At 38.4% G+C, this 13,558-nt stretch overlaps 1 protein-coding gene across 2 annotated transcripts in view; it reads right to left on the reverse strand.

Moving 5' to 3' along the window:
- The window catches only part of polr3a (polymerase (RNA) III (DNA directed) polypeptide A), a 60,814-nt gene extending 56,862 nt beyond the window's left edge, over positions 1 to 3,952 (reverse strand). For both annotated transcript variants that reach the window (XM_041815707.1, XM_041815706.1), the window contains exons 1-2: positions 3,766 to 3,952; positions 1,802 to 1,937 (exon numbers count right to left, since the gene is read on the reverse strand). In XM_041815707.1, coding sequence (XP_041671641.1) covers positions 1,802 to 1,937; positions 3,766 to 3,809 — 180 coding nt within the window. In that variant the 5' untranslated portion in view covers positions 3,810 to 3,952. The remainder of the gene's footprint in view (positions 1 to 1,801; positions 1,938 to 3,765) is intronic.
- Between the last annotated feature and the right edge of the window lie 9,606 nt (positions 3,953 to 13,558).

Here is a 13,558-nt window from a genome sequence, read left to right on the forward strand (position 1 = left end):
ATAAAATGAAGAAAATGTCTTCATCTTAAATAAAAATAAACTCTAAAGTTTAAAAAGTCGTTTATTCATGAACAATAGAAAAAAAAATTTGATGTTGAAAGTTGTTAATATGAACCAAAATTTTTGTAAGTGTATAAGTTGAAAATCCAACCACTGTTTTCAATCAAGTTTCTTGTAAATTTCTGAATTAAAACTGCTATAAATTTACAATTCTAAAAACCTGAAATATCTGTTACTAATGTCAAAATGTAAGACTTTCATACTCAGAAATTTCCCTTTTGTTGTAAATTTCATACTTTCTAAACTCTGAATTCTGTTTATTTCTTGTAAACATACGACTTCATAAACTCACCCACACCAAAATTTTAATTTTTTTCTTTTTTTTATTTTGCTCAAAAAGTAATGAATTCTCTTTATTATTTAATCTTTTATGTCTGCCCTGATATGCCATCATACATTATGTTTGAAATTATGATTTCACAAAAATGTATGTGCATCTTATTTTGACAGTGTCAGAGCAGATAGGGTCCCGGGCCCCCACTGAGATCTTTGGCACTCCCTCAGGGCGGCCCACAGCCCAGGCTGGGAACCACTGCATTACATCAACAACACAGTTATGTACATATTTGTGCAACAAGTAAGACAAAACATGGCGACAAAGAAATGAAGGATCCTACTTCTAATTGTGGTAAGCTAATTAAGCTTTCTTAAAGACTTCTGTGATAACTATGAGAAAAAAATTGATCCCATATCCCACCAGTCTGATTTTTTAGTGAAGCGGTCTAAAAGCAGTTGTTTTCTTTAAAAAAGGTATAACTGCCCATTTTAGAGCTTACCACTAATAATGTAATGATATCTACATGTCATATCCTCTTTATTTGGACAGTATCAGTTTTATAATGGTATTGTTTGAATGTGTTAAAATTGTTTTTTCAAAAAAGTACTGATGGAGCAAAGATGGTCTAGTTAGGTTGCATTCTGGGTTCATGGGGGCCCAGGTTCAATGCCAGTCTGTGGCCCCTTTCCTGTGTTTCATTTCCCACTCTCTAACCCCTATTTTTGATGATATACCATCTTCAAAGCCATAAAAAGCCCCAAAATGTTATTTTCTGGTGTTTTCAAAGAGGTTAAACTCTAAAATACAGACTCACTTCGTGTTTGTCCGCTCCATCTTCTGACAGAAAGTGGTCAGAGGAGAAAGACAGTAATGTCTTCTTGTCCCTTAAAAGTCTTTTTTTATTCTCATGTGGATTTCCAATTCACCTCAGTAAAAAAAAGAAATCCTGCATGAATGCTGTTTGAACTATATTTACTGTGGTAATAATGCACTGCTTTTAAAAAAGGTTTTAAAAATAATTCAAATTTAAACAGTGTTTGTTTCACTAATCACAGGGATTTTACCGCAGTTATCATTAAAACTGTTTCACCCCTATTCCCCACTCTCCTCTTACTAATCTCTCAAACCCTCCTGCTTTTCCTTTCAAACCTTTATTTAACACATACTAACTCAAACACCCCTTTAGCTGCTATAGTTACTTCACTACACATACTTCCTTGGATATTTCTTCTTAGGTAAGCTCTGAAATTGAGTAATTTCAAAGTGTTTAAATGGGAACCCTGAAGCAATGAATTTGAGTTACTATAGAAAGTATGCAGCAAGACAAGTGTTGCTTTTAGGTCAGAATATTTGAAGTTGCGTTCATGTTTCTACCAAAGAGGTTTTAGGATAGTAAGATACATGTTTGATTTCTTTTGTATGCAAAGTCAAACAACAGTAAACAGTGATGTTTATTTTTCTTACCATTCGATGGTCCAACACTCCATAGGGCAGTGGAGTATGTTTGGTGTCCTGACTGTACAGATTCTTACTCACCACCTGGATGTGAGCCTGTTGGCGCATCTGCTCCGCAGATTTCATACCAAAGCAGATGTGGCTTCTGGAAACAAACAAAATGTAAAGAAAAATCATTTCAGCTCATTTTGGGTGTTTTATTCTTTCCATACTTAGACTGAAGAGCTTAGTCATTTAAGATCTACTGATAAGGATGGTGGAAATGATGAAGAGAAGTGGTCACATCAATGTTGTTTTGTTCTTTTGTAAATTAAATGGAAGGATACATACAGTGCATCCAGAAAGTAAACAGACCACCTTCACTTTTTTCTATTTTGTATGTTGCAGCCTGATGCTACAGTTGAAAAAACTCAATTTTGTTCTGATAATCTTCACTCAGTCCTCTATTATGACAAAGTAAAAATAGCATTTTATAAATTTTTGTCAGTCTCTTCAAAATTAAAAAAAAGTAATATCCCATTGACCTACGTATTCAGACCCTTTGCAAAAACACTTGAAATTTAGCTCAGGTTCCTCCTATTTCTCTGGATCTTTACTGAGATGCTTCTACCACCTGTAGTAAACTAAATTGACTGGACTTGGTTCGGAAGGCACACACCTCTCTATAGAAGGCCTTACACCTGGCTTTCATGTGGAGTTTTTTTTTTTTAAACCCCAACTGGACTTTCATGTGTTTTGCACTAAGTGGCTTCCATCTAGTCACTCTGCGATGAAGCCCACATTGGTGGAGGGCTGCAGTGATTGTTGTACTTCTCCCATCTCCACACAGGATCTCTGCAGCTCAGTCACAGTGACCATAGGATTCTTTGTCACCTCTCTTACTTAGGCCCTTCTCCTCCGATTGTGCAGTTTGGCCAGAGTACAAGCTCTTGGAAGAATTGCTTGTGCCAAACTTCTTCCATTTCAGAATTATGGAGGCCACTGTGCTCTTGGGAACCCTCAGTACAACAGACATTTTTGTACCCTTCCCCAGATCCATGCCTTGCTACAGTCCAGTCTCTGAGCTCTGCAGGCAGTTCCTTTGACTTCATGGCTTGGGTTTTACTCTGATATGCAGCTGTGAGGCCTTCTATAGAGACGAAATCATGTCCTATCAATTCAATGCTCTGAGACAATCATGTGAAATGGGAGGCAACTGAGCTAAATTTCAAGTGTTTTTGCAAAGGGTCTGAATACTTATGTCAATGTGATATTTCAGTTTTCATATTAAAAATACATTTACAAAACGTTTAAAATTCTGTTTAGACTTTGTCATGATAAGTGTAGATTAACGAGAATAAAAATGTTTTTTCATTTGCAGCATCAGGCGGCAAAATAACAAAACTGAAAAAAATGAAGGGGTCTGAATACTTTCTGAATGCACTCCACACATTTTAATCTATCCTTGACTTGCATTCCCTGTCATTTTTGTTATTTATTTTAAACAATAGAGAAACAAAGAGAAACAACGCTGTACAAGATTAAAATGAGATTGTTTGTTTATATTTTCTCAATTAAAGGAGAAATCAAAGTAAAGTTCATGTCGTCTACTCCTCTTTATATCAACACTGAAGAACGGCATAAACAGGTCGAAAACAAAAAATATAAATATTACAGTTATATTAATTGGTCCTAAATTGCATTATTGTTAATACTGATTAATTTGGTGACGTTTGAGCTGATTTGGTGTTGATTAATAAATCAATTTACACGTAGTGAGCAGACTTTAGCTAACGTTCAATTCTTTCAAACCAAAACTAGTCTGTTTTAAAGCGATAAATGTCAGCTTACTACATAAACTTTCAGTTCCTTATTTATCATTTGCATACTTGTTAAAAAGTTGTCATTGTCAGTAATATTGCACACTTGACACTGGCACGAGCTAACAGGTGAGCTAACTAGCTTGTCGCTGCTCCTCGGTTGATTTTACTCACATTTTCTTCGCCACATCTGTCTCTCTGAACTGCTCCTTCACCATTTTGGCAGCTTCTTCTTAACAAATCGCCAGAAGAACACGTCAACTTTTATTCTGTTCTCATTCCAGCATGCTAGACTCGCAGTTTAACCAACACGCTGTCACTCTGCATTCCCATGTTGTGAAAATGCTAGCAGGAAACATGCAATGTGTTGATAGCATGTGAAACGCAGCAGTGATGCCTTCAGGGGAATCGGTGCTCTTAAGATCGCCTTCTTCTTGGTGAATTGAATGCCCGGTGCTGACTCACACTTTTAATAATTCTAACCGATAGGATAGGACTTTTGTAAATGAAACCAGAAAGGCATCTCAGATAATGATTAGGCCCTTTTTGACAATTATAATGATTAAATTCGCAGTAAGAAAAGAACAAAAAATGCGGAATTTATACCGAAGTGCCTTTATTTATTTCATTTCAATCATCATTTTTGATTCGCAAATAAAAAAAAAACCTTCAAGAGCCATCTGGATAGGTGAGCTTGAAACCCGTTGTAAAACCTGTACGTATGTATGACTGAGTTAGTAGAGAAGCATTATTAACCAGAAACACCTGAAAGCAGCACTCGCGTTAGCACAACAACTACAACAAAGAGGGACCACGAGAAAAAGAGCACGGTCATTCTGGAGGAGTGCTGACGCCTAGTGGCCGAACACACGCAATAAGCCATTTCAATAAAACCAACACACAAGAATTCCCTTCGTTTTGTCCCAGGTTTTCAGAGTTGTTTGGACAAATTCTGAATTACCAAAATTGTTTGACACTGAATAACTGAATAAGAAAATAAACCCAACCATAAAGTTAAACTTTTTACATTAAAACCATATGATAATGATACCATTATGTCTGGAAACATTTATCTAAGTCTCAGTTACTTTCTCTATATAAGACTATTTTTTCCATGCTAACTTGTAAAAGGAGGGGGAAAGAGTAGAATATTATTGTACTCAAGTAAACTACAGTTATGTTTAAAATCTATTCAAGTAAGTAAGAACTAAGTTCCTGCCCAATAAATCTACTCAAGTAAAAACTACTATAAGTTTACTTAAAGAGCTGGGTCCTGAGTATCTAAGCTGAGTTGCACAGTTAAATATGACCTAGTTTTACTGGCATCAACAACATGAGAATATGGATCAATATGGACCATAAATTTACATGCAAATGTTGTTTGTAGATGAAATGTGGATCACACTCTGACTGTCCTACTGACTGTCATGTGTAGTCAAAGCCAAACTAAGGCCAGTTTCATATGATTGACAGAGAGCTAAAATCTCATTATTATGACTTAACGTTTTTTGTTGTTATTGTTATTGTTGTTGTTGTTATTGTTTTTTAAATTTAGAAGTTAATGCTCTTTAACACATATTGTACAGGAAGTAATGATTAAAAGCGAGCTGCATGGCTAAAAATGTGTTTCTGAATTTCCCAAAAATTGCTTAGTGCATGCCTAGATTAAGATGACTTGTCTTAAACTGAAAAAAAAAAAAATTGGCAAATGTGTCCACATGGTCAAGCCTTTCTTAATATGTAAGTTACAGCCTGATCAGTCAACACATTTTTTTGTCTTTTGCTACTATTATGAAATGATGAAAACAAAAAAGACAAAACAACTGTGGACTTGCCCCTATGTAAAAGGGCAATATGGACTGGCTACACTTGGAATAGGACTTGACTTACTTGTGACAACAGGTCAAGAAAATTAGCCTAGCTAAATCCTGGTGTATGTGGGACCTATTGGTCACATCAGGACACATGTCACTGATGTCACACCAGGGTGTCAGTGTTGACAGAAGATGCAAAAAAAACTTGAGACACATCAGTCTCGTTGAACTGGGGTTGTGTCAGTCTTGGAAGCATTACTGATTACGCAACACTATAGGAGTGTTCTTTTCATTTGAGCAACAGGCAGTGACGATGAAGTCAACTTTGGCTAACTTTCTTCTGTAGATTAGGTTCTACCCACAAAATACATCATCATTGTGTACAAACATAAAAATGGTCTATCGCCCCTGTTACAGTTGCTCCCAGTCTCCCCTACTAATGTGGTTATTTTTAATGTATCTTGCAAGGGCCAAGTTAAGGATCTGTACAGTTGGATGCTTTTCTTTAAATTGAGAAATACAATTAAGTATGACACTCTGATGTATTCTTGATGTAAAACAAAGGAACCTAGATACACTGAAGCATGTGTGGGTATGAAAACATAGCCCAGTGTGCTCATATCAGTAGTAATACACCAATATTGAAGTGATACTAAAAGGGTAATATTCAGCTCATTCAAACATCCACGTAGGACCGAGGGTCATAAATTGCACCCTTGATTCAGTATGAGCTCCTGCCACTAGATGGCGCCAGATGCACGTCCAACAGTTGTAAATCTGTTGAGAGAAAGTGTGTGGAGGCTGAATGAAACTGTACCTGCGCTGTTTGATGTGGAAGTCCTGTTGGCTTCCTGATGAGGGTTTCCTTCCACAGTTGTGCTTCCGCTTCTGTGCTGATTAATTGTTCTGTCAACTTCCAACCACCGACAGTGAAAATAGCAGGGCTGAATTTGAATTTTCATTTCTTAATAATGCTGCCACTTAAAGCCCACACAGGCCTCTAATTAAACCTCTTCTGTTGTATTCAGCATGGTGTAAGCTTTCTTATAATAACCCTGCATCACTTCATCTTTACATCTAGGAGCTAGGGTTGTTACTATACAGTAATTTTAAACTTCAAGATGATTCTGATAACAATCAGATCATATGGATACTATCTTTGGCAAAAAAAAAAAAACAATATGTGCAAATTTTGTGACTGAAATATGTTCCAAAAACGTTGGAACAGGAGCATGTTTAGCACTGTGTTACATCCCCTTTTTTTCTAACAACAACGCTGGGTCTCTCACAGGCCATTCTCTGAGATGCTCAGAACGGAAGTGCCCTAATTTGCCAATACATTTTAGATTTTTTTTTTTAAATTCAACTTTATTCATAGACAAATTCTGACAGTTACATGAAATAAACACACTGCAAACATTACAGACCAATTAACATTTCATTTCAAAACAGCAAAAGGTCAGAGGTCAAATCCAGGATTACATTGTGTCAAGACTAAAGACCCATTTGAGGATGCAGTCACACAAATAATGGCTAACTTTAGCTTCTTTAGCTTTAGCTAAGGCCAACATAGCTATGCTAGCTAAGTAATTAGCAATACTATACAAGCCAGTGTTGCTAAATTAGCTTTAGCAACAGGAGTTTAGCAAACATAGCTAAAGCTAATGTAGCTACATGACTTACCTGGCTGCTTTCTAAGCTCAGCTTTAGTTATGTAGCTCCGTTAGCTACATTAGCTTGATAACTAATGCAACTAAAAGAGCTTCATGAGCTACGCTTACTGCGTTAGTGTTTTCATGGATGCCAAGCTTTCTTCCTGTAAGCAGACTGTTTAGTCATCTTTATCAAACGTTTTTTAATCAGGTTTTGCAGGTTAGGTTTTTAACTATTGCTATCCTAGCCCTTACATTAACCCTAATGGAAGTTTAATATGGTTTTATTTAGAATTTTTAAGCATGTATTTCCAGTCTGAAATAAACAGCGTTTCAGATGAACAGGCTGTGAGAGTGGCCATCAGAGGTGTAGCCAGACCTCTCTCAAACTTGCTGGATGGACATGTAAAGTTGCTCAGTGGTTTCTGTTGTCATATTTTATGCTTCATAATGCACCAAACGGGAAACAGGTCTAGAGTGCGGGAAGCTCAGTCTAACGCCTTTTACTGTGAAGCCATGCTGTTGTGACTCATGCAGGATGTGGCTTGGCATTGTCTTGCTGAAACAAGATGTTATCTGGATCAAAGCATATGTTCCTCTAAAACCTACATGCAGCTCTCAGTACTAATGAACCATCACAGATGTGCAAGTTACCCATGTGATGGGCACATATCCACTCCCACATCCCAGATGCTCGCTTTAACACTTTACATTAATAACAACATTTATATTTTCTTTTGTCCAGAGGATACAATGTTTAATATTTCCAAAAACTATTTGAAACTTTAGATCAGTCAATCTCAGATGAGCTCAGGCCCAGAGAAGCCAGCTGTTCTTCTGATCTTGTTGATATATGGCTTTTGCTTGGGATGGTAGATTCTTGACTTACATTTGCAGATACAGGAACATGCTGTGTTAACTGACAAGGGTTTTCCAAAGTGTTCCTGAGGCCACGTCGTCATCACAGGCTGATGCTGGTTTTTAATGCAGTACTGGAGCACTGCCAGTACTGCATGGGCATTCAGCGCTGGTTTTTGGCTTTGGCCCTTACATTTCTCGGACTTCTCCTGACTCTTTGGATGATGTTATGGACAGAAGATAGTGAAACCTCTAAGGCAGTGGTTCTCAAGTGGTGTGGGTGCCTTGAGCCAAGTCTTGGTATGCTGTGGGAATATGTACAACCATTAGTAATTACTACAACAATTACTACAACTACACAATAACTTGAGTTCAGTCAGGACCACTTTGTCAACAAAAACACACATGATGTGTGGTTATTAATAGTTTTCTCTATTAACAGTTATGGCACTGATAAAGTCAGAGGCAGAATAAAGGAGGAGCTGGGGTGGAGGAAGGCTGTAAAGAGGCTTACAGAGGGAGCAGCAAAGTGTAGTGTTTAAATATGGCAGCATAAATGCGATTTACCAATAGCTTGCTTAGAGTTAATTAACTTGCCATCAGCTGATGAGGGCTTGTGTGATATAAGCTGATCTCAGTTATATGCTTGACTCCGTGGCCTGCCTGAACTAATGCTTCACATCGTTTACTGTAACATGTAACAAGAGGCTATTTTGTAGATAGATATAGTTTTGGTGACCTTGAAATTTTGGCTTGATCTTAGGTGTGCCTTGGGAAAAAAAAAAATTGAAAACCACTGTTAAAGGTCCTTGTTGAGGGGCATAAGTCATAGACTACTAGACTATATGCCCACCTAGCCAATGATTGTGAACAAGTGAGACTTTTAGGACTGATCTTTACACTTCCAATCATGAAACTATCACCTGTTACCGTCTCTAAGTTTTAGAATATTCCAGGTATTTCTGAGCATTACACAGCTTTCCTAGTCTTTTCTTGCTCCTGTCCCAGAGGTTTTTGGAACACATGGCAGGCATCAAATTCAGTATTTGTGTAAAGGAGAGGAAAATTGAATATGTTGTCTTAGTGCTGTATTCAAATGAGAAATAAAATAAAATAATTTGAAATAATAAAATGTATTTTTTTTTTAAATAAAATAATTTGCAACACTGAGCCACTTTTTTCTAGTTTTTATCCACTTTGATGTCCCAACTTTTTTGGAATTGGGTTATTTACATCTTTTTCCTTCGCAGTGAAAACACACTGAGTATCCCAAAGGACATTTAGTTCCTGCACTAGGAATGCAGCGTTATTGAATTTCTAGTCCCTTCTGATGGCTCAATTCTGTTCATTTCTTTCAAAAATTCACAATTCATTGTTTCTGTGCAACTTAGACCATGTGGAGGAGTTTTGGCTGCAATTTTGTGATTGACTGATTCCTCCTCTTCATACCCTTCTTATGAAATAGGTGTAGTCTCATAGCTGTTTGGTACGTTTTGATACTGTCATGTATCAGAGTAATGGAGATCATTACATTTTAAAACACACTATCAAAAACGTATCAAAGTATTGACTATGGTGAAAACTAGATGACTATAAAAGTAAGAAGCATAATGTATCAGCATGTGTAAACACGTGTAAAGAGCATATGAACGTTTAAAACCACTTGAGGGACTTCTGCCTGCATGCTTCCATCATGAGAGGCAGCTCACTGATCCTCCTTAAAGTGCCTCTTGAGCATCTCTGTGTAGCTATCAAATACAGTACAGGCTAATAGTCCAATCTTATGAGCACTCACACTGAGGCACGCAGTACTCCCTGTGGAGGAATTGAATTTCCCAGACTGCTCAGATCGAGGAAAACTGGGTCTCCCTCAGGACTGGGGATCCTGGGATTTAGTCACCAGCCCTTAATACTGTAGGCTATTAGATTTAGATGAAGAGAAATACTCTCACATGAATTATAATTCCCTCTTTGCTCACTTGTATGTATTGAAGCCCTCAGGGTGTGTGATGACCACATAATGATTCTGGGATCATTTCCACCAAATCCTGAACTTAATCAATAACAGTATTCACTAGATGAAGCTATCTCCAGGTGACTTTTTTCAATTAATTGCCAAATCATTTCACTTTAAGCCAGAAATGATTGAAAAGTGCTCAAAGCAAGGTCCCAGAAATTCAATAAAACTGCATTTCCACTGGAGGAACTTTCCTTAGGGACTTTTGGAGGTACTCAAGACAACAAATTATACGAACTCCCAGGAACTTTATTTCACTTTCCAAAAGGTACATCTTCTAAAGTGCAGGGATTTTATCACACTTAGTAATTTTTATCGGTCAAGCCACAGATTTTAGGAGAGCTGGAGTTTCATTTATAAAACAGTGCACTGAGCATATGCACACCTTGTGTGGATGGAGATCAGTTTGGATTAATGACCGTTGCAAAACACAAGAGCGCATTTTATTGCTTTGAAAGCATGACTTATCGATCTTAGGCTCATATTTTCCTTCAAACTTTCTATTAAAACCTGTCTCTGTGCTCAAAACTGCCTCCTTGTGATCAAAATTTCTGCTTGCTCTCAAATCTGCTTGTGGCCACTCTAAATTTTCCCTGTGTACCCGTACGAAATTTCTCTGTGCACTCGGATAAACTTTTCTCTTTGCAAGTCCAAAACTCTCTCCGTGCAAACATACAAAACTTTCTTTGTGCAGGTATGAAACTTTTTCTGCGCAGCTATAAAGCCTCTTCTGTGCACACCTACGTAACTTTCTTTGTGTGCACGTAAACAAAATTCCCTGTGAACACGTACAAAGCTTTCTCTGTGCAGTTAAGAAACTCTCTAACCTTGCAAAGCAGATGGATTCACCCATTTCTATGTTTCTCACTGGCGAATCCATGTTGAAAAGCTCACGCCTGAATAGTTTGGGCCCAGTTAGAGAGTGACTGGTCCAATCAGCGACGAGGGGCAGTACTTTCGAGAGCGGCGGAGTTGTGATGTAAGCAAGCAGCAACAAGAGGCCGGTGCAATTATGGCGGAAGAGATTAGCGTGAATGCTGCTGAAGAGCCAGTTTTATCAGAACTTGATGACATTTCTTCGTTAAAAGAACAAAGAACAGTATTGAGTTGTTTTCTTTTCAAAAACGACAAAAGTCGTGTACTGACATGTCTACAGTCGCCATGGTTCACGTTATGTTGTTCTATATGGAGTTTACTCCTCAGTAGGGATGCACCTCTGAGTTTTTTTTCAAAGCCTCTGCCCTCTCCCAAATGCTGTCTATGAGAGATTTACCAGATTGATGTGTGAAACAAATCCATCTGGCGAGTCAGGTTAGAAACTCTCTGTGCGTGCTCGAAATGTACTTCTAAACTCAGACCGATCACATTAGCTCTGCCCTTTGTCGCTCTGCTGTTCGCCAGTAGATATTTGAGTTTACCTCACTAAGAAAGTTACAAAGTTCTGTCATATGAACATACATTGTAAAAGCCAAGAATTTTCATAAAACTTTAACAGTAATTAGCAAAAATCTATAAAACTAAACAAAAATGTGAATAAATAGCTGAATAATTTTCTACTTTTTAAAGCAAAAAATGAGATCTGTAGGAAGAACTGAGTTGGTTATAGGGCTCGCATGATCACTGAGATGTGTGTATATGTGATAGAATGTTGGGACCATCTTAAGCCCAAAACACAGTAGCGCCACAGCGACACATAAATCATATGACACACCTCAAGTTCAACCCCTAGCACACCCGCAGCGGCATGTCAACAAGCTCCCAACACACCACTGCTAAACCTGGAACTTGATACCAGAGCTGAAGGCCACTCAGGGCTCACCTACCAGCCTCAAGTGAAGTCCTGGCATGAGCTTTTAAATTTCTTTAAAAGAACTGACTGCTGGAACTGTGTGTTTTATGGGCCTAAACATAGATCCAGGCTTTCGGGCTGAGAGCTACTGTAGACTTGGGCTTGCTCATGGGGTGATAGGCTCGTGAGCAAGCCAGTGTGGCTTGCCCAGGATCCGAGCTTTTAGACAAAAGTCGGAGACTTTAGGTCCTTCATCTGTCCTGTCTTGCTGTACTCATGTGGGGCCTGGATGTTGACTGATGGCCAGAGGTGCCGACTGGACTCCTTTGTGAGGAATTCTCTTTGGCGCATCTTTGGGTATCGTTGGTAAGACCGTATGTGTAATGCTGTAATTCCCCAACTTTTTGGAATTGGGGTTTCTAGCTCCTTTTCCTTGCAGTGCAAACACACTGAGCACTCCAAAAACCCTTTTCTTCCTGAGGAATGTTCCTGCACTAGGGATACCTTGGATGCTGCCATTGAATCTGTGTCTGTGGAAGCTGTGAAGCAGGTCACCTACCTTGACAGTGTAATTCATCGATTGGTATGTGAAAAACATAAGTGCAGTGCTATTTCAACAGCAGCCAAGGCCTCAAACTTACCTCCAATTTCCACATACTCCACCTGTGTTGCAATCTGCCAACAAAGTGCACTGCAGAAAAAATTAGTCAATTTTGCAATACTACTTCCTTTGCTCCAGTCAGCCTCTGGCACATCCCAGAAGCTCCACTCTGCTCTGCTAGACCACCCGGTCTATTTTCGGCACCAGCCGATGCCAAACCTCATCAATCCATGTAGAGCAGATTGATCCAATCAGCTGGAAAAACATGTAACGTATCTGGTCAACTTTAAAATACAACACAATACTCATTGTAAATAATAACTAAATTAACATTCAACTCATCATGTGGCACAAGCAAAAGGTCATCAGAAGGCCAGCGGGTCATAGAGCTACTACTTTTTGAGGTAGAAACAGACAAAATTTCACATTAAACCACCAAGCGGCAAAAATGAAGCCAATGCATAAGTGCAAAAAATTGCAATGTTGAAGTGTCCACTTGAGGCTGGCTGGATCACCGGAAGTCCTGTACACAACACGTTAAAAGCCATTTTTTTACACACAAAATAAACTGGTTTACAGCCTAGTTCAAAAAACCAAACATGTCTAATTAGCTAATGTCTTCATGTCCTCTTACTGTGTGGGGGTGACAATTTTGTACCACAGTCGTTTCAATCATATTGAGGGAAAACCTCACTGCACACTGATTGGCACGTCTCATTTGATTGACAGATAGCTTGACAGGCAGAAGCTACTTTTCTGTCAACCAGAAATCTTTTGACAGTTTATAGAAACCACACATTCTTTGTAGACAACATACATCTCACCCTTGGCGATAGCAGTTGGAATCATGTTTAAATGAATGGCAAATCAACCACAAAAAGGCAAAATAATCTGCTGTTCACATACTATTCCTGGTGAATTCGTGGTTCTCTGTGGTTTTGTAATTCAGTCTCGCGGAAGTCTTCGGCAACTCAGGGCTGTGCAGCGTTTCAAACATGCCAGGAAAGCTAGAATCCTACATCAGACAAGAATGGGACAATATTCCTCTCACAAAGTTCCAGCGATTGGTCTCCTCACTTCCCAGATGTTTATAAACTGTAGTTAAAAGGAAGAGGGGATGCTATGCAACTGTAAACATGGCCCTACTTTTGTGAGATGCGTTGCAGCCATCAAATTCAAAATAGGTTATTTTTCTTTAAAGAAAAGTGGGTAAGAGATTTGAAAAGCATTGCATTG

The sequence above is a fragment of the Cheilinus undulatus genome, linkage group 20 (genome assembly GCF_018320785.1).
Source record: "Cheilinus undulatus linkage group 20, ASM1832078v1, whole genome shotgun sequence".
Taxonomy (NCBI): Eukaryota; Metazoa; Chordata; class Actinopteri; order Labriformes; family Labridae; genus Cheilinus; species Cheilinus undulatus.